The sequence below is a fragment of the Aspergillus welwitschiae genome, assembly GCF_003344945.1.
Source record: "Aspergillus welwitschiae strain CBS 139.54b unplaced genomic scaffold BDQ94scaffold_29, whole genome shotgun sequence".
NCBI classification, from domain to species: domain Eukaryota; kingdom Fungi; phylum Ascomycota; class Eurotiomycetes; order Eurotiales; family Aspergillaceae; genus Aspergillus; species Aspergillus welwitschiae.
This window is the reverse complement of record NW_020798723.1, coordinates 1-26,183: the sequence shown is the minus strand read 5'-3', so window position 1 is coordinate 26,183 and position 26,183 is coordinate 1. Positions and strand designations below refer to the sequence as shown.

General features: G+C 50.4%; 11 protein-coding genes across 11 annotated transcripts; 5 read left to right on the top strand and 6 right to left on the bottom strand.

Annotated features, from left to right (window-relative positions):
• The first annotated feature begins 521 nt into the window (after positions 1-521).
• On the top strand, positions 522-1,140 carry BDQ94DRAFT_148464 (uncharacterized protein). The gene has a single exon (XM_026767197.1). It carries the CDS (start codon positions 768-770, stop codon positions 1,020-1,022), a length of 255 nt encoding a protein of 84 aa, XP_026623479.1. The 5' UTR covers positions 522-767; the 3' UTR covers positions 1,023-1,140.
• A 2,748-nt stretch (positions 1,141-3,888) lies between these two features.
• BDQ94DRAFT_172855 (uncharacterized protein) lies at positions 3,889-4,714 on the top strand (the record flags this gene model as incomplete). The annotated part of the gene is made up of 4 exons (XM_026772041.1): positions 3,889-3,946; positions 3,994-4,050; positions 4,115-4,201; positions 4,254-4,714. 4 exons carry the CDS (start codon positions 3,889-3,891, stop codon positions 4,712-4,714), a joined length of 663 nt encoding a protein of 220 aa, XP_026623478.1.
• A 258-nt stretch (positions 4,715-4,972) lies between these two features.
• BDQ94DRAFT_181123 (CLH domain-containing protein) lies at positions 4,973-9,448 on the bottom strand (the record flags this gene model as incomplete). Its single annotated transcript, XM_026773821.1, has 4 exons — positions 4,973-5,624; positions 5,684-8,996; positions 9,048-9,074; positions 9,128-9,448. The coding sequence occupies 4 exons, from the start codon at positions 9,446-9,448 to the stop codon at positions 5,332-5,334; spliced, it is 3,954 nt and encodes a 1,317-aa protein (XP_026623477.1). The 3' UTR covers positions 4,973-5,331.
• Positions 9,449-9,715: 267 nt separating this feature from the next.
• BDQ94DRAFT_148458 (RMD1 family protein) lies at positions 9,716-11,407 on the top strand. The gene is made up of 2 exons (XM_026767196.1): positions 9,716-10,160; positions 10,220-11,407. The coding sequence occupies exons 1-2, from the start codon at positions 9,822-9,824 to the stop codon at positions 11,186-11,188; spliced, it is 1,308 nt and encodes a 435-aa protein (XP_026623476.1). The 5' UTR covers positions 9,716-9,821; the 3' UTR covers positions 11,189-11,407.
• A 71-nt stretch (positions 11,408-11,478) lies between these two features.
• BDQ94DRAFT_67039 (T2 family ribonuclease) lies at positions 11,479-13,440 on the top strand. Its single transcript, XM_026776291.1, has 6 exons — positions 11,479-11,910; positions 12,007-12,301; positions 12,361-12,553; positions 12,604-12,846; positions 12,919-13,016; positions 13,102-13,440. The coding sequence occupies exons 1-6, from the start codon at positions 11,585-11,587 to the stop codon at positions 13,240-13,242; spliced, it is 1,296 nt and encodes a 431-aa protein (XP_026623475.1). The 5' UTR covers positions 11,479-11,584; the 3' UTR covers positions 13,243-13,440.
• Positions 13,441-13,771: 331 nt separating this feature from the next.
• Positions 13,772-14,977, bottom strand: BDQ94DRAFT_148452 (uncharacterized protein; the record flags this gene model as incomplete). The annotated part of the gene is made up of 1 exon (XM_026767195.1): positions 13,772-14,977. A coding segment is annotated over exon 1 (229 nt), but the record flags the coding sequence as incomplete, so codon positions are not given.
• ace2 (putative C2H2 transcription factor (Swi5)) lies at positions 14,384-17,082 on the bottom strand. The gene is made up of 3 exons (XM_026776292.1): positions 17,031-17,082; positions 16,213-16,952; positions 14,384-16,154 (listed from the first exon to the last, which is right to left on the bottom strand). Exons 2-3 carry the CDS (start codon positions 16,865-16,867, stop codon positions 14,497-14,499), a joined length of 2,313 nt encoding a protein of 770 aa, XP_026623473.1. The 5' UTR covers positions 16,868-16,952; positions 17,031-17,082; the 3' UTR covers positions 14,384-14,496.
• A 1,473-nt stretch (positions 17,083-18,555) lies between these two features.
• On the top strand, positions 18,556-19,159 carry BDQ94DRAFT_172850 (ubiquitin-ribosomal 40S subunit protein eS31 fusion protein; the record flags this gene model as incomplete). The annotated part of the gene is made up of 3 exons (XM_026772040.1): positions 18,556-18,649; positions 18,724-19,004; positions 19,070-19,159. The coding sequence occupies 3 exons, from the start codon at positions 18,556-18,558 to the stop codon at positions 19,157-19,159; spliced, it is 465 nt and encodes a 154-aa protein (XP_026623472.1).
• Positions 19,160-19,415: 256 nt separating this feature from the next.
• On the bottom strand, positions 19,416-21,189 carry BDQ94DRAFT_172849 (glycoside hydrolase family 18 protein; the record flags this gene model as incomplete). The annotated part of the gene is made up of 7 exons (XM_026772039.1): positions 19,416-20,074; positions 20,148-20,208; positions 20,267-20,316; positions 20,386-20,415; positions 20,474-20,727; positions 20,807-20,907; positions 21,001-21,189. 7 exons carry the CDS (start codon positions 21,187-21,189, stop codon positions 19,416-19,418), a joined length of 1,344 nt encoding a protein of 447 aa, XP_026623471.1.
• A 646-nt stretch (positions 21,190-21,835) lies between these two features.
• Positions 21,836-22,215, bottom strand: BDQ94DRAFT_148443 (uncharacterized protein). The gene has a single exon (XM_026767194.1). The coding sequence runs from the start codon at positions 22,079-22,081 to the stop codon at positions 21,887-21,889; it is 195 nt and encodes a 64-aa protein (XP_026623470.1). The 5' UTR covers positions 22,082-22,215; the 3' UTR covers positions 21,836-21,886.
• A 1,551-nt stretch (positions 22,216-23,766) lies between these two features.
• BDQ94DRAFT_148441 (uncharacterized protein) lies at positions 23,767-25,339 on the bottom strand. The gene is made up of 3 exons (XM_026767193.1): positions 24,807-25,339; positions 24,343-24,740; positions 23,767-24,280 (listed from the first exon to the last, which is right to left on the bottom strand). Exons 1-3 carry the CDS (start codon positions 24,817-24,819, stop codon positions 24,152-24,154), a joined length of 540 nt encoding a protein of 179 aa, XP_026623469.1. The 5' UTR covers positions 24,820-25,339; the 3' UTR covers positions 23,767-24,151.
• Positions 25,340-26,183: the final 844 nt, after the last annotated feature.

Here is a 26,183-nt window from a genome sequence, read left to right as displayed (position 1 = left end):
TGAAGATCACCACATGGAACCTTGTACAAAAGTAGGGACGAAACTGTGAATCCTCAACGGACAAGAAAGAAAAGCACAGACCCCGAATGCAATCCAATTGGCGAGGAAAATGGATCCAAGCCAGCAATTACATCATAATCGATGCTGGGCTAGACAGTTACGTAGATAGACTACTTTTTTACAAACGACCGCGGCCTTTAACAAGAAAGGGAATAGTGGAAGTTGACCCATGGGACTGTGGACCACCAACTAACACCACAAACACCAGTGTGCCTCTTAGCGTTGGCCCATGTCGGCTACTTACCTGACTAACCTGGCCCTTTTCCTCCTCCGGCAACGCTCGGCGCACACTCGCGGAAAAACAACCACAGAATATTACTGGCGGATGTGAAATCCGCCCCGCTGACACCCCTTAACCCAGTATAGGCTCGGAATTGTCTTTACCGTTCTGTTTGATGGGTGTGATTTTTTTTTCCTCCAAGTGGGGAATATTTTTCCTCTTTTTTTTCCCCCTTCAGTGAAGTGGATGGTAAACTATGATCCCTACTAAACGGGCATCGTCATTATCTTCTCTAAGTCCCGTGGTTCTATTCTACTGAGCAGTTGTTTGGGGTTAGTTTTTGTGTATCTCTGCCGAGCATTTACCCGTCCCTATCTTTTTCTTTCTTCCGGTTTACCCTTTTCGGAAGGGGGATAGGACAGTGGTGTTTTTCGTTGTGTTGTTGAGCGGGGGGATGGGGATGGGGATTCGGTCACAGTAGTCGCACATGCTTACCTTTCGCGGCGTTACTTACTTTACCCATTTATCCACCCTCCCCCCTTCCCCCCCTTGCTACCAGGGCTACGTATGGCTATTGCCTCATGCGGAGATGAGTTCCCGATTGGGTATATGGTGCTTTTACTTACTTACTTACTTGCTTGCTTACTCCAGTTTTATCTATCCATTTATATATCCATCTAAACCATTGTTTGGATGTGGTTTTGGAGTAGGCTTACGACAATCGCAGCGTTTGAGGAAGTAATAATAGTTGGTTGCTGAACGTGTTGGTATGTATGTATGTATGTATTTTGACGCGCGCGTAACTCCGTATGAAATGTAAGGTTGTATGTATCGATCGGAATACATGGCTTTGTTTGCTGCGTAGCTTAACTTACTAGCTGGTCTAGCTAGCTGTGTAGTATGTAGTGTCTATAAGATGGGGCTGGCGCCATGGCGCTGCGGGTGGTTTGTGTGGCTGCATGTATAGTGCGGTATATTATTATGAAGTTGGAGGACGCTAACGATAAGACGGCATTTGGTTGTTTTGATGAATAGATACGTGTGTAATGTTAATGATATTTTATTCTTCTTTATGTTGATGTTATTGTTGTTGTTGTCTGCATGTCTGTGTATAGTATCAGGTGGTAGTAAGTAGTATTCTGCAAGGGTACCTGAACGGAAGCCACCAATGAAATTGCAGCGCGAAAGGTAAAATGGTATCGAGTTGATAAGTGATCACCGAGCTGTACAATGTGGTCAAAGTCAGGGGGTCAGGTAAGCGATGGTTCTAGACTCGATGTATGTCTCAGTAATGGTAAAAAATTAAAGTACTAGCCCTGTGTAAGTGCCTTCCTAAATTGAATTGAATTGAATTTCGGGGTTATCGGTAACAACTCATCAAATCTGAACTGTGATAATGGTTTAGGCTTATCTAGCCGCCGTTGGGCGATGACGTCTGTGGATGAAAGATTGGTGGTTATGGCTGATCCATTTCTCCCTTTGCAGAAACCTTGTCCTGAGATCTTCGACCAATCGTTTCAGTTGCATTTGGGGGGGCCTGCCGATCTCGTGGGAAGTGGGGAAAAAGGGAAGGAAAAAGAAAGAGAGGCTCCGTCTGGGCGACTCGGAGTTTGAGCCTTTACATTCGCCTCCACAGTTTCTAATTTAGTTGTGTCTATGGGATGGGTTCGGGATATGTTGTTTCCTAACGGGATTTGACTTGAAGTGGCGCCATTCTGACTTGTTAGAATCTAATCGAACGAGGAGGAACAGTGTGTTGACCTTTCTCTATCAGACACGATGATTAGCATTCTGCTTTTCCTCTCGTTATTTCAAGTGAAGGCCAGCAGAGAGGATGTACTCTCACGCAGTAGCCTAAAGTAGTTCGTGGTCGAATGCGGATGACAGGTCCAGACTCGGGCCGACTTCTCGCAGCCCAGTCCGCAATCGCAATCGGGGGGGGAGCAACGCAGATGACATCATGGCTCCCAACGCATCGGGATCGGGATCGGACAGGTACCTTGCAATGTCGTCATAGCTCAAGTGAGTTTCTTGGAAAGGAGCGGCTGGCCATCAGTCGGTTCTGGCTGGTTGGCGCCTCCACGCGGGTCGTGCCGATGTGGGGGTCTCTATCTGTCGCCGTATTTTTCGCTAGTTTTCACGCCAAAAACCGTTACTGAATTACGCTCGTTCATTCCGTACCAACCATACCGCAGTATTCCATACGGGAATCAACACCCGCAAAAGGTAATTTTTCAGGGATACGGGGGATTTTAGGGAGGCCTTGAATCGACATCACCTGGGGTTAACACGAACATTGTTGATTCTGAAGGCTGCAGTGTGGACTGTCAAGTATACTTAGCGGGTATGGCTAGCACGTGTATGTCAGATCAATATTCAGTACTAGGATTGCATGATCAACTCGCCGTTGAGATCTGGTATCATCCATATCGGACTCCTTGCCGGAGTAGTACAAGATCCTCCATCGGTATAATAGTTTCCAGATCTTAATACGAGCACACTCTGCACGGTGCAGGGACTGCCATCTAGTAGCCGTAGGTATGAGGGTCACTGCAGGATCGATTTGCTTTAAGGTTGCCTCTTAAAACATGCCTAGAGGGAACTCGGAGGGAGGGGGAGGGGGGGAACGGCTCGAGATCAAGAGCAGAATTTGCCACTGAGATTCGCCGTGCTCCAATTTTCTGTCTCTAGATGGCGGAGACTGATTGGTCGATCTGAGACATCGGTTTCTTGACGGCTTGCTGTGTGTCTTGTTTGGGGATAACCTCATGGTAGTAGCTCGTCGGGATCAAGATTGGCTGAACTAGCTTCTGGCTAGGAGGGGTGAAGGACTATAATCCTTAGCCCCTGTGTATAAGAACACTGCTTAATAGGCGTCAGTAATGGTGGGTTCACTGCTTCTCTTGTGGATGGAAGAATCTGAGTGTGGGACCTGGCGTAGTTCGTCTCCGGCTGCCGTTGACCTACCCCGTAAGCATCCATAGAGCAGCCTGCCTTGCATGGATCTTCTTTCTGACATCTAGAATCTTATATAGTTCTTCTAGAAAAACTGACTTCTATAATTATAACTGAACAATAAATCGGAAGTCCAACTCCGAGCCCTTAGCGTAGTGCATAACAGTGAAAACACGTGGATATCAGACCCCATAAACGCCACCATCTTATCAGACTGTGCCAGCCCTATGTGAATTGCTGTGCAGTCAATACCACCATACGCACCTCTTTCCCTCTCATATACTACCGTTTCTCGTCTTCATCTGCTGAACATCGGTGCCTACTACACAGCTCTTGCCGTATTGAAAATGTCGTCGTCGCACTTTCCAAAACGACACCATTCGCCCCGGCGACACAACCCTGTCAACACACACAACACGTTTGAATTCTTTCTATCTTTCTGCTGAAATCCTTTTCTTCTTCTTCTCCTTCTTCTCCTCCTTTCTTGCTCCCAACCTTCTTCCCAGTCTTCCATCCTTCGCCTCATCACGGTTCGCCGTCTCTCTCTTCATCGAAAGTGCCAACATACAAGCAACTCTTCGTTTATTTCTTTCCTCGTCTTACTGACACGAATTCGCTTTCACGTCGCGAGTTTAGTGGTTCTCCAGTTAAAAATGAAGATCTTTATTCTTCTCGCCATCTGGCTGCTCGCTAGCTTGGGCTACGCAACTAGTAGGTACTACACTCCAACTGTCTTCTTCATCTGCTAACGCTCTTAGATTTCGTCAACAATATGGCCGAAGTGTACCATGAGATTACTGATGTCCTTCGTGGCCGTAAGTGTTACGAAGATGGTAGCTGAGGGTCCAATATACTGACTAGGCTTGGACAATAATATAGCCCACCATGCGGCTCACTTTGCCAAACTGAACGGCGGTAAGCCTAAGCCCGATAAGCCTAAGGGTGTTGGCAAGACCCTGGATGATGGTAAGCTTGGAAGGACTCCTAATAAGAAACTTGAGTACTGATTCAGCTCTAGTTGTCACCTTGACTGTCTGTAAGACAGACGTGTCACTCGCCCCCACCGTTGAAACTTTTTCGTTGCCAACCATCGTGACCGCTACGACTTTGGCTCCAACTGTTGTCGTGACCGGTGTTGTGCCCACTGAGATTTCTATTGGACTGCCCACTGAGTTTGCTCCTGAAATTCAAACTGGAGTCCTTACTGGTGAATCTCATTCCACTGATACGACTGTTGTGCCGACCAATTCTGTGGTCTCAGGACTGTCCTCCTTCCTGACTGGAAGTCAAACTGTCTCTGAGATAACTGTCCCCACTAAAAACCACACCGTCAGCACCGAAATCAATGCATCGGCTGTCACCAGCACCTCTGCCCATACCACGTTCCCTACCGCAAATGCTGGGAACGACCATGAGGGCATGGCTTCGTCCGCAGTTGCTTTGTTGGTTGCTTTGATCTTTAGTCTCGTGCGTATCTGATGAATGTCCTTCCATACCTCCACATTTCTTTGAACTCGCCTAGCAAGGCTGTGTACGAAGATCCAGTGAGGTTGACCACGTTCTTCGGATCGAAAAGCGGGTTTTGTGTTTGCTTTCATTTTTCTTATGTTGTTTCGGGATGCAGCTCACAAGAGCATGCCATTTGAATTTCTCAACGGAATGGTGTAACTAATGACCGCGGCAAGAAACCGCTTGATCTAATTTAAAGCCTAACGGGCCTTAATACTTGTCTTAATTGCGCAGTAGATTATTGCTACCATGGGTATCTCCTAAAGACTAAACATACACCCATCCAGGCGAACTATGGAACATGTAGTGAAACTGTCCGCGGTTACAGCCCCACACTGGTAGAATGACAGGGTCATCATTCAACTGCTCCCTTCAAATAAATACCTGCAATCTCGTCAGTACTAGATAGCTTCCCGTAATGCAAAGCATCCTCACCATCAGAATAATTTACTGAAGCCGACCCCCTCCATCTCGAGTTGCTATACCAAGCAGACGACACCTCTCTATCTCCACCCCAAGCACAGCTACAGTACCCCAGAGCAACCATCCAGAAAGCCACACCCCCCACACACAGCAAAAACACAAACTTACGACTCAGATTCCCCAATCGCCTCCAACTCCTTCGCCAACGCACAGATCCTACACCCATCACCAATCCTATCCCTCAACAACCGCGCAGTCGTCACCTTAGGTCCGACCGTGCGGGATGCACTCATCGACACTTCATCCAGTGTTTGTCCGGGCGCAGGCGAGAACGGTCGCGGAGTCTGCACCGCAGATCGAGTGTATGGCGTGCTTGTGGACGAGGCATTCTCCGATGCGTGGATGTGCGAGAGGTGGAAGATGTGGCCGCAGGCGAAACCGACGAGGATTTCTTTTTCTGTATTTCCTGAATAAGTGGGTGGTTTGTTAGTTGGGGTGTAGGGGGAGGTTTCTTACCATTGGCGCGGAACGGGCGATGACAGCCTGCGCATCTCCCTGCAGGGGAGGCAGTGGATGAAGATGTGGCAGTGAAAGAGGTCTTTTCTGTGTCGGCGTCGCTTTTGAGTGCTTTGCTGATATTGGTGGTGGTGTTGGTGTCCTTCTCCGTCGCTTCGGTGGCAGTGGCAGTCGTGGTGGTGGGAGTGCCAGGGATGGATCTTTCCTCTTCAACAATGTTGAATTTGATGCCGCGGCGTTGGCCGCGGCGGAGCGTGTCCATGCCCACTGCTACTTCACTTTGGAGAACTTTGGCGGCTCCTTGGCTTATGCTGGCCTGAAGGTCGTGTTCGCGGATCATGCGTGTGAGACCCTCTCGGAGGCCTTCGATTTCCAGGCCACTTGGGATCCTCCGCACGAGTTTGATCGGGTCGATGGAGGTTCCGGCTTCGACAAGGAGGCCGTGGATGAAACGCGGCTTGTCCATGGAGTAGTCGAGGAGGTCTTCCCAGAGGTCGGGCTCGTTTTGGGACTTGGCGAATTGGATGGCTTGCGAGACATCCTTGAGGTCGGAGAGGATCAAGTTGAGGGCACGTTTGGTTTGCCCTGTCTTCGAGAGGAGGTAGATTAGCTCGGGGGTGAAGTGTCGTCCTTCGCAGATGCTGACGGCCATGTCGAAGGAGTAGGAGGTGCTGGTTTGGAGGAATTCCATCAGCAGGGGCCGGTCATAGTCTGCAAAGAGTTCTACGGCTAGGTCGGCGAAGTTGTCGACTAATGCTTTGCCTTCGTCGGCGGCGAGCTTGCTGGCTGCGTCTCGAATGTGAGCGAAATGGCCGCGGCGAGGTTTTGCGGCGCCGTGAGGCAGTGATTCGCCACGCCAGAGGGCCCGCATGTAGATGTAGAGGTATAGTAGTTTGTTTGCGGCTTGGAGTTGATCGACCACGATTTCAGGCCGGACTATGCCTGTATACGCTTCGCTGACTAGGAGTCTGATGGGCTCTGCGGTGAGCTCTTCGAGTTCCGAGACTGGCGCTGATTTCAGCTGTTCCTTGGACACGCGGATGAGAATAAATGCAGGAATATCATCGGTGAGGGTGTCGAGCAGTCGGTGGTCCTTGATCAGGGCCATCGCTGTGTCCGCGTCTTGGAGGCGAATATAGCAGTGCAGTGCTTTGCCATAGTGGCCTCCTGCGAGGTACAGTTTGGCAAGACACCTTGTCAAGACTCGCCAGTCCTCTGTCTCCGGGATTACCGAGTCATATCTCAGTTGCTCCTCAATTTCTGTGGCGACATTATTGACGTCAAAGAGGTCGAAAGGCCAGGAGTCTAGGAGATCGCTGAACCTTGACCTATTGTGCTCGACATAGTGCCCCAGGATGGTCTCGTAGATGTTTGCAGGGAGACTGGGACGCATGTTGACAGGCATGACGGACGAGATTTCGTCCAGCTTATCGTGCTTAATGAAGGTCCAAGCCCAATGCTCCCACCTGGCTGCGGTATCGATTGCTTTCACGCAAACTTCAGCGGCCTCTTCCCACTTGTTCTCATCAACAAGTTGTTCGATCCAGAGTTCGCCAATGCGGCGCTTTTCCTGCTCGACAGCGGGAGTAGAAGCAATGTTCCGGCCAGTAGTTGTGATTGAAGACCTATCGTCAATGAAGGACTCACCAACGCTACTGCTCTGAGATCTTGATGGCGTCTCTGGGATTTGGTCGTTCACGTCAGTCGTCGACCCCGCCGCTTCAGGATGCTCCTGGAGAAGCATCCAAGCTTCTTCATATCTCTCATGCGCATCTAGCCAGGCCAGGCGATCAGACAGATCTCTTTTCAGGGCAGCAACACAGTCGTACGGGCTGTGGACGAATATCCTAGGACCTACGCTCCCTGCAATGTCCTGGATTTCTTTGGAAAGGGGTTCCTCATAGGAAAACCTTCGGGAAGCGAAAGTGCTCGGCGCCCGGCTGGAGCCCTTGTCACTGCTCGTTGTACTGCGAATACTAGCGGCGGAGCTGAATAACCGCGCCGGGTAGAGAGTTGCATCCCAAAGACCGTTCCCCAAAGCTTCTAGCGCACCGCGTTGCGAAACAGGAGCGCTAGATTTCCAAGGAGGCAGGACGCACATGTGATAGTCGGAGGAAGTGAGGGTCTCGTAGCGACTTGTTGAAAGGGTATCAGCGCTAAGCTCCTCCTTTGTTTCGATATCGATAATCCGCAGTTCAGGCTCTAAGCCCCTTGGCCGCCGGCGCGTTCCCGGACGGCGACCTCCCAGCTTGGTCCGCTCTTCCGAGACGTCTTCTTCCGCCTCAATATACGCAAGGACAGCCAGCAAACTAGGGGTATATAGCGAGATGCCAGATATAACGCAGTCGGTCCGTAAGATTGTAGAAACCTCAACGGATCCGATCTTCAGGTCCCTGTTGTTCTTGCTGGGTCTATCCGGATATACGTCAATGACCCAAACCGTGCCTCCCCAGCCAACTACTAATTTCTCCACCTTCTCCTTGACAATCGTCGACTGGACCGTAGACGACTCTCCTTGACTGTTTGGACCGTTGTCACTATTCAATTGTTTCTCGTCCACCCACTCAGCACGAGCCTTCCAGACACCCGCCATCTCTTCCCAGCCGGGACGGTTGGGCCGGTCAATATGGCTGATCCGCTTCCAGGCCAGCTCAGAATCTGAAGAATCGAGGTACAAGTTGGACCGCATGATTTTGATGCCCTCTTCGTTGACCCAGACGACATACTTCCCAGATAAGGACCACTTGATCGTACTGATGGCGCCCTCCCCACTGTGAAGGATAGTGTCCTTGCCGGTGTTGGCTCCCAGCCCCAAAGATCCGAGCCAACTCGAAGCCGTAGCCGCAGCACCTCCCATGGTTGTAGAATTCGTGCTCACACCCACTCTTCCGCCCACCGTAAGTATCAGGTCGCCCGCTCGCCCTCCGGACAAGAACGCCCTGTCACTTTTGTACTCAGGTGAGAGCGCGACAGCCTGCACGGGTCGGCCAAAATTGCGCAAGAGAACGTCTTTGGAGTCCACTAATGATGAGACACAGATGTTTCCGTCCATAGAAGATGTAGCAATGTATATCGAATTGGAAGGCGTGACAGGTAGGCTTTGCTGGTGAGCTGGCCGATGCCGGCCGCGGAGGCTAGCTGTGCCGGACGACGGCCGCGCGGAATATTCCTGGTCTTCAGGAACTCTGCTGAAGTACTCTTGCCTGAGACTGGGCAACGGAGGAGGGAAAGGGGAGATTGAGATGGAGGTGATACTGGCGGAGTGCGCATGGTAGACGCGAAGAGAGCGCATTTGAGGGACGGATAGTACATGCTGGATGGCGTCAGTTCTCGAATCATTCGAAGCGGCATCAGCGCTACTTACAATATTTCCATTATGCGTTCCAATTACCTAGATACTGTCTCAGCATCATGCGCCTTCTAGGAAATGCCTGAATACCATACCATCTTGTCCCCAGCCGCGAGAAAGGAGCTTGTTGCATCTCCGTTGCGATACACCGCCCCAAGGTGCTTCGTCAAGTATGCATACTTGAGTCGGGGCTCCTCGTCCTCTTCATCAGTCTCCTCCTCCGTTCCGGCCTCATCGTGTTCTTTGTCGATATCATCGCCTTCACTCTGGGTCCCATTGTGGCTGTCTTCCTCGTCATAGGCCCGGTCGGACCGCCCGCTGTCCGGGCATGTACTGTCGCCCACATTGTTGGGATCGGAGTCGTGGCGGTCCTGAGGGACACTCTCGTTTGCCTGCGTCGCGCCAGGCGCGTCCATGGCGAGAGCAGGAGCTAGGATCAAAAGTATGAGATATTGGTGCAGACAATGGGCAGCTTCATGGCACCCATCGGCCGAGCAGGAGCACAGCTAGACGGAGCTGGGGTAGATAACCAACAGTTACTTACTGCCGGCGGTCGGGCGGCTTCATTGAAGGTCGTCACCGCATCCAGCTAGGGCCCTGCTGACTCATCCATGCCCCATCCCCGGCTTTCTTTTCTGCAAGACTCGTCGAATAAAGCTTCGAATGATTTCTCCGGATCTGAACGTGCCTCGTTATGGCATCGGTTTCTCTTGGTAATATCCTACGGCTGAAATTGGCGCTTGGCTGAGCTTCTTTCCCCTTGGCTTCCTATACAGCCCGTGTGAGATCATGTTTGCAAGACCACGTCTCTGCACTCTTTCGTCACGGCCTTCGGCTGTCAAGTTTCTCAGACAGCCCCGAAGCCAATATCTTCACGCTACCCCTCCATTGAGCTATCCCCGGCGGAAAGACTTCTTCTCTTCCAATGCATATCTATATCAGAAGCAAATGAAAAACGGCGACACGACCGATGAGGCGGTTCTAGAATCCCAGAAACAAAGGAGAAGAAGCAATAGGTCGCCGGCCGCATCAACGTCACTCCGGAGAGTTGCAGTGGAGGCACAACGGTCGAAGGATGGAATGTTATCCAAAGCCCAGCTCAGGGAGCAGGGGCTCTATCAGCCCAAGGTGCCAATGCCCAAGAGCCGCGACCGTCCTTGAACCATTGCTAATCTATCAATGAGAAGACTGTAACAGCCTATGCCGTAGCTGAACAATTCAACATTCGCAAAGTCAGAGACATCTTACAGGAGCGAGGCTACGAGCCGGACCCCTACGAGACGGGTCTGTATCCACAAGTTGTCCACATTGAGGTTCCTCTAGACTCAATACGCCGCCAGAGCAATCCGAATACCTTAGATCTGTCACCAAGCGAAGTGGGGGATGTGTTTGTCTTTCCCTCGGGAACCGTGGTTGCATGGGCCCTACCTGAAGGATTTACTTCCTTTTTGGCAACCAGGACATTATTACCTGCAGCTGAGGGGGCACATCTTGATGACCTGGAAACAGAGGATCTTGAGTATGTTGAAGATTCTCAACGAGAGAATAGCAGCATCAAGGGCGACACCATCATCCTGGGGACCAAGCCAGGTAATGACGGGCCTAATTCCCACTTACCCACTCGGCAGTCTGTAGATACAGTCCTTACAAAGGTGGCATTCTCGTCAGGGCTGGCTCGCAGTACGAAATTGGCTGTATTGGAATCACTCCTAGCCAATTACTTTGAATCTACTCGGCCTATTCCCACGCTCCTATCCAAGGGCTCACGTCTCCCATTCACTCGGGACTTCATACTTCGCAAAACGGGCCAGCTGCTGAGCGTACGTGCGCAGCTGAACTTATATTCGGAGCTCACGGACTCTCTGCCAGATATCTTCTGGGACAGTCGGCATGAACTGGGATTAGAAGGGTACTATGAACAGGTAGGACGAGCGCTCGATGTGGGGATCCGCATCAAGCTTCTGAACGAGAAGATGGATTATGCACAGGAGATCGCAAGTGTACTGCGGGAAAGGCTGAGCGAAACGCATGGACTCCGACTCGAGTGGATTATCATCTTACTCATTGCTGTCGAGGTAGGATTTGAGGTCCTTCGGCTGTGGAAGGAGCGCGTCCACGAACAAGAGGCGAAAAAGGAACAGGCTACTGAGCGCTGATTCTCGACTGTAACCACCATCTCTACTCATGTACATACTCATATCATGGAGTTCTTCGAATATGATACCCAGGCGTTGTTCTGTTCCGATATGCATGCACTACGTATTGAGTCACGATAAGGGAAGCTTCAAGTCAATCCGGGGAGATCGACGATAAGGTGCTTATCGGACCAGTCACATCACATGCCGCTGACTCAGGTACGGGGGCCAAGTCATGGGATGGATGCACGTGCTGCTGCTGTTGGGACTCAAACATTCGCCTCTTTCCTCTCTTCCCCCTTTGTCTTCCACTGCTCTGTCAATTGATGCTTCGTTGAGAGTTGCATATTCATCTTTACTTTGTATTGTCTGCTGTATTTTCTTGCTGAGCATCAGCAACGGACCTCACAACCCTCCATGCTTGATACCGGTAGCACTAGTGCGGTCGGGTCCACCGCCATCTCCATGAGGGACCGACTGCTTCAGAGTATGCCAGGGCCTCAACAGGTCTTGAAAGCTATAACTGGATCATTGGGTGTCTCGTCGCTTTCGGTTTCAGATTATAGTTCGTCCGAAGCAACCTTCCGGCAATGTCCTTCCTCCGAAGTGAGCTGCAAGGCTCAGTACCATGGCCAGGATACCTGCTGCTTCAACTACCCCGGCGGACAGATGCTCCAGACGCAATTCTGGGATGCTGATCCAGCCATTGGGCCAGCAGATTCCTGGACTATCCATGGACTCTGGTGGGTTTAATCCTTGTCCCTCTTTACCAGACTTATACCTGTCACGTATTATATATTATCGCCGTCCGGTACTGACATATGTTCCCCGCTACATAGGCCCGACCATTGCAACGGCGGCTTCGATCAGTACTGTGACTCCGGGAGACGGTACAGCAATATCTCGTTGATCCTGGTTGATTCTGGTCGGGGGGATCTACTAGACTATATGAGCGACTTCTGGAAGGACTTCAGGGGCGATGATGCGAATCTCTGGGAGCATGAGTGGAACAAGCACGGCACTTGTGTCAGCACGCTAGAGACTCACTGCTACACCGACTACTACCCACAGCAAGAGGTTGTGGACTACTTCGACCGGACAGTCGAAGTCTTCAGAACCCTGCCTACCTACGAGGTCTGTCTCCCTGCACTCATTGTAGAAGAAGAAAGGAAACTAAACACATCACTCTGCAGACACTCGCCAAAGCCGGCATTACCCCCTCCTACACGCAAACCTACACTCGCGATGAGATTGTCAATGCCCTCTCCAAGGCTCATGGTGCCGAGGTGACAGTCCGGTGTCGACACCAGGCTATCAACGAAGTCTGGTACTACTTCAACATCGCCGGGCCACTGCAGACGGGCAAATTCGTCCCATCTGACCCAGGTCAGCAAACCAACCACCTCACAAGTTGCCGAAACTAATGACTACAACAGATGGCCAAACATCCAACTGCCCCCGCAGCGGCATCCACTACATTCCCAAGACTCCCCGAAACGGTCACGAGCCAACCAAGACATCCCGCGGACCTGCTGAGCCGACCGCACCGAGCGCACCCTTTTCAGGAAAAGGGAACCTAATGATCTCAACTAACGGTCAGAAGCGAGGCTGCATCATTAGCCACGGCGCGTGGTTCACCTCGGGAACCTGTGCGACTTTCACGGCCACTAAGGCGTCTGGTATGTGTTCTCCGTTGCTGCTTTCCTATTCAGGCGGGCAGTCAGTAACTGACGGCCCTTCTTGCACCGCAGATGACACAGTCACCCTAAAATCCAGCAAGGGGGACTGCGGGTTCTCGCACGATGTCTTCACCTGCGGCGGATTCATCCGGTCCCCGACTCAATTTACTGTAAGCATCTCACCCCGCCCTTTCTTCTTAAATCCACGTGCACCCCACCAAGACACCTGATGTATATTTGTCTAATCCCTTCCAGGTCGAAGACGGCATGCTCGCCTACAACGACAACACAACCTTCTTCGCAGACAAGGCGCCCAAAGGGCCAACGAAGAGCAAAGTCTTCGCAACTCAAGACGACCATCCTCTCGAGCTATCCATCACATGGAGAGAGGCTTGATCCCAATTTCTTTCGCTTTCTCTCCTCAGTCATTTTACCATATACAGCATCTAAACGCATATAGAATCATACATGTCTCCATATATTTCTGCATTTATACAATACTATTTACATAGTCGAATTTACTTCACGACACCACACTTCCTATGCATTGAATGGAATAAACCCACAGAACTATAGAAAAATTAGAGATCCATTCAAAGCATCATTGACATTCATGGGAGTAGTCAGTTCTATCATAAAGCTAAAGTACAGGCGAGGGTGCGAGCCATGCGAACCACCAAGGCAAGGTTGATAATAGCAGGGTAGGAGGTGATTAAGTAAATTCGTCACGAAAGGCAGATCAACCAAACCAAACGAGAGTACCAAAAATGACTTTTTTGCAATGCCAGCCAGCAGAAGACGAAAGATGCAATAGTAGCATCGGTAGAAAGAAGACAGAAGTTTTTACAGATCAACCCGTTCGTCCGTCCGTTCGTTTGGTACAAAAATCACGATCCATCAGCAGTTAAGCAGTTAAGCAAATCCAAATGACATTAAGGAAATAAAAAAGCAAATTCAGATTCAATAGCATAGCATAACATCATGAAAGGGGCATTAAAGAGACAAAGAAAAGACGTTACAAACATTCATAAGATCAATCAACACGTAAAGAGGCAAAAAAGAACGGACGACCTGTAAAAACTCCATAATTTGGCTGGCCGAAAACACAAAGAAAAAGTCATTTTCTTGCAAAATAAAACTCCCAAGATATTGCAGATAAGTCCCGGGGGTTCAGAATGGTTGTTGGTGGTCGTACATGGTGTTGTTGCGCGAGAAACAAAAAACAAAGAAATCAGATGCAGTAAGTAATATGCATTTGCGCCAAGGGGGAAGGAAAGCAGAAGTTCATATGCCCGAAAACAAGATTTCTTTTTTGAAACATTGTTCTTGTTGTTGTCACAGTTTATCATCAGTTTGCAGTGGATAAAATTGGTCGTTGAAATGAGTTGGTCGTAGAAGTGAAGTAAATGAGGGAAATTGTACATGGTTCTCGTGTCGTAGTATGAAAAAAAAAGGCATAAAAATCATTTCGCGTCTTATATGCATGGGTTCCAAATCATTTGCGGTCCTAAATCGTTAAAAGTCTTGCACATTAGGCTGTAGAGCCTGAGTCGTTGCATCGTTGCCGGGCGTTTGATGTTTTTCGTTTTTCCATGTCATCTTTCTTGTCGATCGTTATGTAGGTTCTTGTTCCGTTATGGTCGTTTCTCTTTAGTCCATGAAGAATTCTTTAGTCATAACATCCGAGGCTTGTTCGTCCACTTGAAATTGGAAGAAGAAGTCGTCGGCCATGACGGGGCCCGAGGAGAAGGGCTTGTTGGGGAACAGTTCCAGACCACCTTCAAAGGACGTCGTGTTCACATAGTCTGGGAACGGGGCCATGTCGGGATCAGCCAGGTCTCCGAATTCGGGCTTTCCAAAACCAGAGGTCGAATCCTGGCTAATAAAAATGTCGAGATCAGAGCCGTTAGATGATTCGGACAGGGTGGGAGCGGCATGGGGTGAAGATAGAGAATGGCTAGCAGCGCCGGAAGCATCTGTATACGGGCATGTCTCCGGATCAGACATGTAAGGCAAGCTGGAGTCTGTGACGAGGCTCTCGAGGTGCTGCTTTGATGGTGAGGAAGGAAGCATTTCATCTTCTGAGCTGGGGGTGATCGATCGCTCGTCCCGAGAAGGCGATGGCTTGATTCCCACGCTGTAACCGGGAGATGCAGGAGGCGTGAATGTGAAAACCTCTGGTGGCAAGGAGTAATTGGGGTTGTTGAACACTGGCATCTCTTCCGCCGGGCTAGAACCATGCAGGCTCATGTTTTCGAAGACTTCGGAAGGAGGCGTGTTGCGTGAGGACTCGGATGTGGACGAGTCGAAAGATGACTTCTCTGCAATCCTCTGACGCGTTCTCGATGCTTTGTCCTGTCTCTCATCCATCTCTGGTCGGTGCTTCTTCGGACGACCCCGTTTCGTTGTCTTGCGCACAATGCCCTTGTAGCCGCCAATGCACATACCCCGCTGTCTGTGTCGAGTCAAGGCGTCGTGTCTCGCAAATACATTTCCACAGAGGCACTCGTAAGGCTTGTCGCCGGTATGGATCTTAGCATGGCGCTTAAGGTCATGACCGCGAACAAAGCATTTGTTGCAATGATCGCACTTGTACTGGCGGTCGCCCAGGTGAGTCTGGACATGTGACTTGATATTCTCCTTTCTTCCAAAGCGGCGCTCGCAGCCGGGGTGCAGGCATACCCATTTCCCGTCCTCCGGGTCAGGCCCATGAATGTACGAAGCAATCTCGTCAATGGTGACACCCGTTTCTTTGATTGATGCTTGCACGCGAGCGTCGAGGTTCAGGTTATCGATAGACGCAACGCGCGGAGAAAGCTTTGGCTTGGTCGATGAGCTAGGTGTTGCACTGGGCGTCTTTCTGTGATGCGGACGGCTGGGAGTGGCGGGATAGATAGGGATTTTGGGGGTCTTTGCACCTCCATCTTCGGGGCAAGGCATAGCCGCAAGCTCGGGAGATGACATGAAGGATGATGATGCCGACGACGACGATGCATACTGGCTTTGTGACAGACTTTCCGATTTAGGAACCTCAAAGCTAGAACCCTGCTCATAGTTAAAAGTATCAAAGTTATCCACTTCAAATGATGCTGTGTTCGGGGGGGTAGAAACATCAAACTTCTGCTGCGTGAAAGTAGTTCCAGCCACGCCTTGGAGAGACTTTGCTCGCTGCATGTACGACGACTGGGCTGATCCGGGCATCGCGCTACCCTGATCTTTGGTGGATCCTGACTGGATGTCCCCACCGTACTGAGCTAGGCCCACGGTTTGCTTGAATGGTGTTGTTGCTGGTGTAATCGGGGCATACTCTACACGACAGATTAGCAAGTTGTGCATAGTAAAGAGCCGACAGAGCCATAAACGTACGTGTATTGCCGTGCTTAGGCGTATGCGGGTGCTGAGACGGAGTAGCATCCGACTGCACCGATAACTTCCTTACATCAGCGTGAGGGGGGAAAGTTGGCTGGTAAAAGTCCCAAAGTCCCGTCTCGAAAAATTGACCTTCCGTTCCAGACCCGCACGGAACCTTAGTGCTGTGCATCTGTTGTTGTTGCATCAGGTCGAACTGCATGTTCATGTGCGGAACGTCCTTTGCGAAGGGCGCATTCAGGTAGGCCATATTTGGTTGACTGTCCTGGCCATTGTGACTTTGAAGGTTTTGCACCTCTTCCGGGGTGAAACAGTCGGGGATCACGGGCATGGGGGCTGATTGCTGGGGAAACGACGGCTGCGCTACACACAGGTATCGTTGGTGTTGGCTGTCCCCGAGCATATTCGAATGGTGCTGCTGCGGTACTGTAGAGTTAGTAGTATGATTTGTACCATCTTGCATGGATTGCGATCGCTGGACGCGCAAAGCTCTGTTGTCAAAACTCTGTCCTCGACGATGGGCATGATAACGATGCATCGCTTGCGCCGGAAGGCTGGGGGCTTTCACGGCATCAAGAGCGGACAGCGTCGAGATCTGCCGCCTGTGTTGTCGATGTCGCTCATGAAGGTTGCTGTGCGCCGTGGACAGCATGGTGGGCGAAAAGGGACTCTTTCTTCGAGCGCTTATCGCAAGGTGCTTGACCGACGGATTGACAGACCTTGGTGTTTGGTCGGATCTGGAGGATTTAAATGCGTAAGCTTTCTGCACCGTGTTACTGTGCTAGAATTCACATCCAGCGCCGAGAGTTACCAACCTCACGCAATACTAGCCACACGGCTGGGCCGACAAGATGGTAATGAACCGCCCTGCACTGGTGTCAGTCGGTGGTCTCCTCAATTAGAACACTCACGCTAGGAAGAAAAAAAGGTTAAAGAAAACGCAGAAGAAAGAGCAAAAGCAAGCGCAACAGTCAAGGAATTAACGCAGCCTCTGCACTAGATCTATGCAAAGGAAGATTTCTTGCGACAGCTATCTAAAATGCGCTGGAAAGTCGCAGATTGAAGACGCAATCGAAGCTTTTATAAGAAGCTTCCCTGCGCGCGAATTGGTGGAACAGCTGAGCACCTCTCCTTCGATAAAGGTGGGAAGATGGAGAGCAAGAACCAAGGAAGTCTTTTAAGGTATTTAGAGGTGGGAACCAGGGAAAGGTGGATGGAGATGATGAAGCTATCCCGATCTATCGCCCACGGTTCAGATCAACAATGGTGTCGTTGGCCTAGCAACGCGGTCGGCTGAGGCGTCAGGGAAACCAGCGCCCCTTGGCATGGAGCCCGGCGATTTGGCCAGCGCAGTGGATCGCGCCCTGGTTCCAGCACGGAGCATTAGCAGCCCGCCGCAGCAACCAGTGGTCCGAACACAATTAAAGCTTACGATCCGGCAGGTTTAGTTGCAACCTGCAAGGAGGTTGCTTCTCGCCTGGCTTCTCCCAGCGGTCCAGACAACCACCCTATCTCCATTATCGATCTATCCACATTGCCTCTTATAACTGACGGGAGGAGGCGACCTGTGGCCTGTGAGGGTTTGAAACATTATTTCACCCTTCCTCTGCAATAGCCGATTTAATAATTGACGCCTATCCCGCATGCTATTCAATCAATAATTAGCAACAGCGAGCCGAGGGATGAGAGGGCGGCAAATGATGACGATGACGAAGTTGACGTCGATGCTGAGAGGCTGGATTGACCACTTCGTCTAGTTGGTATTAGGCCTAGTCGTACTTTCTGCCTGGCTTTTCCGGGCCGTGTCTATGCCTGGCGATGCAGGCACCAAACTGACGTATCCAAGAAACCGTTAAAGTCAGCAAGTCCCGTGACCTCAGCCGCAGTCCATCACATGACTGAGGACCCGGAGGGCTGATTATCCGAGTGTCCACCCGCACTACGCCTGACTCGGTAATCTGGACACCACGTGACCGCACAACCGATTTTAACGAAGCCCACCACCACCGAGGATATTTTCCTACCACGATCGCCGAAGGTTTAGGAAGACAAGTCTTGTCGAGGTGAGTTGATGACCCTATACATTTACGATGTGACAAGGAAAAGGATTCAATATTATTTGGAACATCTCATCTTCATTTCCTTCCACTTATCCCAGAAAATATCTCATGCGCACACTTTGGCGCGCGAGATACCAAAATTCCGGGGGAGTAATATGTGAACAAGAAACGAAGATGAGAGCTGCGACGCAGATAATATTGAACTTTATCCTTGCTCACGCACCAGTATCAAGTAAAACAATAAACTAACATCCTTTTTTCAATCCAGACCTTCATCAAGATGCAGATCTTCGTCAAGACCCTTACGGGTAAGACTATCACCCTCGAGGTGGAGTCCTCGGACACCATTGACAATGTCAAGTCCAAGATCCAGGGTAAGCATACACACACACATACCTACAATCACCGGTATTTCTATCAGGCAACATTTACTAATGATTATTTACAGACAAGGAGGGTATCCCCCCGGACCAGCAGCGTCTGATCTTCGCTGGTAAGCAGCTCGAGGACGGCCGTACTCTTTCGGACTACAACATCCAGAAGGAGTCCACCCTCCACCTGGTGCTCCGCCTGCGTGGTGGTGGTAAGAAGCGCAAGAAGAAGGTCTACACCACCCCCAAGAAGATCAAGCACAAGCACAAGAAGACCAAGCTTGCCGTCCTCAAGTACTACAAGGTCGACGGTGATGGCAAGATTGAGCGTCTTCGCCGCGAGTGCCCCTCCCCCGAGGTATGTTTAATTCCGCCTTTGGTTGATCCCTGCAGTTGGCGCAGTTTACTGACTTCGTCTCTTAGTGCGGTGCTGGTATCTTCATGGCCGCTATGCACAACCGCCAGTACTGCGGAAAGTGCCACCTCACCTACGTCTTCGACGAGTCCAAATAAGTGGACTTTGCCGATCGTTCCGCCATGTCTTCTTTCCGGTAGCGCCTAGCAATGTCGGTCGTGAATGTGTGGTGGATGAGGTTGGGACGTGTGCGCTTTGATCGTCCCATAGTGACCAAGCAATGAGAAACGAAAAAAATTCGAAACCGCTCTCAATTCAAGCTACCTAATTCGTAGACAAAGCATATGTAAATGAGCATATGTAAATGAGACAAGCCTGCTCAACTAAACTGATACAAGGGGGTACCCATCGGATCTACTGAAATCCATTCCTCAAGTTGTCGTATTTGCTCTCGGGGTAGGAGAGCACGTTCTGCGACTGGTCAAGGGCTGACACGCCTCCAATCCCTTCCACAAAGGTTCCAATCAGGCTGCCGTCAGCTTTGTTGGCGGTTTTTCCTCCCTTGTCGCCGCTGGTTTCCCACCACATGCCACCGCCGAGCTGAAGCTTGGTAATATAATCCAGTTTCATCTCGCCCACGGCCACAGTGTCGTAGGAGACCATGGTGCGTGCCGTGGGATCATAGCTCCAGGATGCACCCAGGTTGGCATCGACATGTTCGGTGGCTCCTGTTCTTGGGAGCGCTTTGTAGTCCCAGACACCTTGTTCCCAGCTTCCCTCTCCCACCCCCGAGAATGCGGTCCCGGGTCCATCAGTGTTGGTAAAGGCACGCCCATACAGCGGCGTTCCCAGGATAATCTTGGACGAGGGGACCCCACCATTCTGGATGTAGTAGTTCACTGCCTCATTGGTTGAGAATGGCGTCGATGCTGGCTTGTCAGCGGAGGGATACAGGTTGGCTTGATGGCCAGCAACAGTGTCCCAACTTCCGGCATAGTCGTAGGCCATCAAATTGTAGAAGTCCAGATATGGCGTCATCTGAGACAGCTTGAGCTTGGTGTAATTAGCAGGACCTGCATGAGATCAGCATTCATTGGGTCTGACTTGGTCTCGCCCTGGCTAAAACAAATAATATCATCCACTTACCAGCTGGACAAGCGATGGTGAGAAGGAACTTCCTGCTCGCACCAGCAGTTGCATCCAGAGTCTAGACAAAATTAGTGCATGCGTGCGCGCATTACTTACGATCGGGATGGAAAACTTACCTCTCGACACTTCTGAAGCAGAAGGACCATATTTTGCGCTTCTGTATCATCTGTAGGTAGTCGTCTTAGTATCCACCTCTAACTGGTCACTCATCTTCCCCAACATCCCAGAAACTAACCTTTGGGATACTCCCAATCAATGTCGATACCTGCAGGCCCAGCATTAGCGAATCAAGTGCCACGCATTGTCATAAACAAGTCACATACCATCGAATCCAAGATCAGTGACCAATTTAGTTGCAGTCTCAGCAAACTTAGTGCGGCCAGCATCAGTGCTAGCGGCCTGAGCGAAATTGGGAGAGTAGGTCCAACCGCCAATGGAGAGCAAGACCTTCAACTTCCTATTTTGCTGCTTGAGCAAGAACAACTGCTTGACACAGCCGTAGACATTGGTACCGACGTCATTCCAAGAGTCTGTGGGGTAGTGCTTCTCAATGTCCGACCAGGTGTCGGACAGATAACTGTGGCGAGAAGTCAGTGCGGCTGATCAGGTGGCAAGGGGGTGATCAGCCATGTGCTGCAGAAGAGTGGAGAGCTTACACTTCACCAGTGTCCGGGCGAACGTTAGCAAATGCGTATAGGACATGAGTCAGTTTGTCGGCCGGCATGTCCTGAGGATTGTAGTTGCGGCCATAGATCGCCTAGCATTGGCATTAGAACTACTTTACAATACGAATGGACTGCCTCTCGTGCTGGGCTGTGAATACGGCAGCCAAAATTGAGTATATGCTCACCCAATTGACGAAGTAGGCCACGGACTTCAGACCAGTAGACATGGCTGGGATGGTAGCGTTCGTGTCGGTAGTAGGTGCAGGATTGGGCTGGAGCGGAAGCACAGCTGCGTCATTCCAAAAGTACCGAGCAGAGAGGATGAGAGCAAGGATGAGAAGTACGAGACAGTGAATCAATCGCGAGAAAGCCATGATCGGCAATAGTAATCAAAAGCACTTACCAGCATGCAAGAGGCTGGTAAGCAGAACCCGGAAGAGTCAGTCGGAAGGAACGAACGCTGCAGCAGGGGGGAAGAAGTGGAATGATTGTACCTGCCTTAGGTCACCTCTCCTGTATGGTACTATATAAATAACAGCAATTCGGATTCCTGATTGGCTCAGAGTCAATAGCGGCGGTGCAACTGTGGCTGCAGGAGACAGGTGGTCTGCGCTTATGTGATCATCAAAATGTGGCTGACTGGGATTTCAGGAAGCTGATGGGCATCTACTACTCCAGGAGTTCAGTGGAAGGTTTCCAATTTATACCTCTATTCGGTAGATAGAACACCGTTATATTCGGCTTGTGAAAGCTCTTTGAAACACAAATTGTGCCGTCGGTGGCGTCGGTCATTTCTTGTCTGACCATGCCATGCTCTAAATTGTAAACATAGTCTTCCTGGCAGTATAGGCCTCCATGGTTACGACACTATATCGTGTGCTTCCTTGATAGTTAAACTCTCGGGGAGGATAGTTGAGGCTAGACTGGATAGAACAGGGCGGGGATGCTTAAAATTCCTCAAGTGATCTGTGCCTGGGTATCTGTCACGAGAACAAAGAGATCGGCTATCGGGGAGGGATCCTGGTTCGACAATCCAATCCCCAGGCTTGCATTGATCGTCCCCGGTGCATCTCAGTTCAGATGACATTTCGAAGGGTAATTTACAAGCGCATGATGTATCTCGGGGCAGTTCACGACTCCGGAGATATCATGGGAGCTGAGGTTACAATTTCCCGACGTCCGGCATGACCGTAGGTAACATCCAAGTAGCAGGAACTCTATGGCCGACTGCTCTGTGATGAAGCGTAGTTCAAAAGTATAGGCCATGTAAGGGAGCAATGAATGACTTACTCCGATCAGGCCATGTAATTAGGATGCGAGGTGGGAGCGTGCGCATGATGCATCTCGCTTGTTCTGGACTTCGGAGACCACCACGATTACCGATCTCACCTTCGTCGAGATCAACGCACAGGGAGACAAGGGGGGGGGGGGGGGGGGAAGGAAGATGCAACCGTAGTGGTAGCGAGCAGTTCTGTAACGAGTAGAAAGCATTTCGATGCGCGAATGGGAGGAAGAGCGGAAAGGGAATTAAGGAATGAGCATTCCCGGTTGTACCATGGATCCTGGCCGAACGTGACAGATGACACTAATCCTGCAACCTCGTGGCCGAAATTTGGGGACCCATCGACGGCCGGAAGGGATGTCAACTCCCAGTCACTAGTTAGATTAGAACCAGGATACGTACAAAGTAGTCATCACCTTGATCGTAACGCCAGAGGGTCCATCCGGGAAGGTGATCAGTGAGTGGGAGCACGTCCGACGGGATCCCCGCCTCGCCCGTGACTGCAAGCCCTTAACCAGACCAGGAAACAGATCCAGAAAAATAAAGAACGAGAGAGCGACCGAGTGGATCAGTTTCCTGGACCTTCTCAGCTGAAACCTTTGCCTCTATCGCACGGCCGGGGCACTGATTGGCGCGGGGGACTTTTAAGCTACTGCAGGGCACGGTTGCACGGCCACAGTTTGATCCCACCAGCATTGCAATTTGGAGCAGATCTGCCAAATCAGGATTTGACCTGCGATGAAAAATTTTTCAAACTGGTTGAGGAGAACGGACAGATCTCATGGAACCGCCGTGCATCTGCGTCAGAGGCCAATCCCCTAAATTCTTTTTTCCTTTTTGCTCTCTCCAACCCATCTCCGTATCGCTTTCCGGGCGCATGCAGCAATGGGTCCTCCCCGCCCCATCCAGTTCAGCTGGGATGTCCTCAACCAGCTGCACCCAAGAGTTTAGCAGCGACCCAGCACGTCGGTAACTCCGGCGGCTGTCATTGGATGAGTTGAGTGTGAGGATCTCGTTTCGTGTCTATCTGTCGCTCCGGCCAGAGCGTTTCGCCCCTCGACACGGTAAATTCGACGCCAATGAAAAAAATTCAACACCAGCAATTCAGCTGGTAGGCCGATTCCCGCATCCTCCTAGCCATGTGGACGACTGGAACCGACTACTATCCCGGCCAAACTCAAAGTTCTCGTTTCAAAAATTCTGGATAATTATTCGAAAATTCTCCCCCTTCTCCACAATAACCCGTCGGGTCCACAGGGCGGGCTTACCGACTGCTTGACAGGAAACGACTGGCAAGCCACGCGCTATCTTCTCTGTCGACATCACTGTGGCGTGTGTCGCAGAAGTAGACCTTTGCCCATGTGGATGACCCTGGTCGTACCAATTCCCTCGGCTAGGAGGAATCCGTAACATGCCAAGGACTAACAAGTACTATCACCGATAGATTGTTCGCTTCAGCTTTGCAGAGCGGAAAATTGATCCGTCAATAATGAGGAAACTGTCGGAGTCGCACTAGTCTACCGCTAAGGCAGCAACATCCCTGCCTGGGGTTGCATACTTGCATCGATAGTCCCAAAATAATCTGGCTGCTCGCAGCGGGCCCAAGAGAAATTTAGGGCAATAATTACCAACAATACATTGAGAAGCAATCAAGCAAACTAACCCTCGCTGGGGATTTCCAATTAAGTCGCATCTAGCGTAAGCCATAATTCAAGGGGGATATCATGACATGAAGGGAAACCGAACAAAGTAGAAGATCAATGTAGAAGCCGAAAAAGGGCAAGTGCAAAGAAGAAAAGTATAACCGAACATATGAGGCGTATCATAGGGAATCACACAGCTTTTCTTTTTCCAAAATCAGAGCACGACGAGCGACCTGCGCCCAAAATTGCGGATAACAAACCGCCCACATCAAAGGGTATACCGAAATAGCCAAGCAAATGGTGCTGTAAGCCCGAAAACCATTTAGAACATCATATATCCATACACTGCAACTTCTCGTCCTGCCAAAAGAATCAGGTGTATAGTGAGTTGCACATCGTGAGCCCAGCAATTCATGGGTGAGAACGGATCCAGGTGAGGATCACTGGCAGGGAAGGATCGTCGGCAAGCCAATGACCTGCCCGCGTGTCTGCAGCCCGGAGATCAGCAACGACGTATTGATCCGTCACTTGTGCCATTTCCTATTGTTGTATTCGATGTCAGTCAATTGCTCAATGACCGTAACGCTCAGGGCTTGACTCACCTGTCGGAACGTGTTGCTCACAGTCTTGAGTTGAGCAGCGTGCTGAGGTCCAGGCTGTTGTCCTCGCAGGATGTTCTGACGGTTGATAGCCCATCTTCTGGCGGCTGCCACCCGAAGGTAGATGCGATGGGCTTGAAAGCGCCGGGCGCTGGCGTCAAGAATCACTCTCTGCAACTCCGCCTTCTCCGTCTCCACGTTTGACTGGGCGGGTGTCATGCTGGGATTGTAGTTGGAGGACATCAACGCCTGAGCGGCAGCCAGGCCTTCTCTGATCGTCTTGTAGCCCTCTTCGTTGGCTTCTGCGCTCGGGATTTGGACGTTCTGTTGGGAGATGTGCACAAGTAGAGTTCGGTAGTCGTTTATGATTTCGGCCACCCGCAGGGCACGTGCTTCGTTGACTATAACATGTCAATGCCATTGACGACGCCAGGATAATGGAGAAAAGCGAAGGTGTCATTACTTACGTCCGTCAGCCATTGCGATTGTAGTAAACTTGAAGTTGCCTCCGACAAGTGATTAAAGGTATGTGAAGAGTGGGCGTGCAACAAGAGGCACTAAAGGAACTATATCCAAAAGGAGAGAATGAATAGAGTGTGCTAGAGTAACGGTCAAGTCAATTGACTAGAAGAGACAAGGCGACCTTTATATTCTTGATGAGTCGAACTCTGATTTCCTCTATGGTAATATCATCTGAAGGCTGAGGGTGGGATATCCTTTTAAGCTTAACGTTCAGCCATGAGGATTCCCGATGACCATGGGCCATCAGCCCGGCGATGGGGAACATGGTGAAAGAGGATCATCATCATGAGTAGTGGCTGGCTGCGTTGACGGACGCTGATGGAGAAAGGAGGACATCACAGCTAGGGACTGCAGCTGGATAATGACACCCATTGTGGATCAATAGTAGAAAACAAGCCCCATGAGAGCCATGTGTCCGAAAGGGCCTGGGATGTCCACCCACGGTGAATGGATCTAAGGCTGATATCTAAGCGCGACGCTAAGCAGCTGGCCCAGGTTAGGGGATCAATGCTTATGGGTCTGCATATGCATAGGGGAAATGAGAGATACACAAAACTGGATCACGGCAACCGGCGATAGCAGTCAACGCAGGGGTGGGAATATTGGAAAAAGAAAATCAACACTAGAAACGATGTTCAAGACTGGGGCCGGGCAGAAGAGACTCCACTGGCTTGTGGGTGGAGAAGGTGGACGGGGTGATACATCGCCGCATGTGTCACAGAAGGACCACACCAGTGGGAAAACCGATAAAGCCACAATGAAAATTTTATTATGATTATTTTAGTATAGTTTGACTTTCTGGTTTAAGGAGGTGCTGGATCTTGGTTCATCTTGCAGACTGAGTGGAGACGGACAGGCATGAGCAGATGGACCACCAACCCATGGCATGATTAGTTAGCCTAATCCTGGTAAGTACTGTAGTTAGTTAGCGGAAACTCTAGGTTGTCAAAAGACACTAAAAAAAAAAAGTAGTGGGAAGTGCGAGTGACTGCCAGCTGGGATGAGGGTCATCCACCCTCGGTAAACGCCACACCCTAGTAATTCATAGTTCAACATCAGCTGCAAGTTGGGACGGAGATATTGACGAGAATGGAATAATCGAGTGCAAGTGCAGGGAAGTCCTCGCAAGGATTTGGCTTTTGACACTGACTCGGTTTAGGTTCAGGCACCGTTCGGTTCTACGGCGAACAGGCAAGGGCGTCAAGAGCAAAGAGTAGAGCAACCCAAAAGAAAAAAAAAAAAAAAAAAAAAAAAAAAAAAAAAAAAAAAAAAAAAAAAAAAAAAAAAAAAAAAAAAAAAAAAAAAAAAAAAAAAAAAAAAAA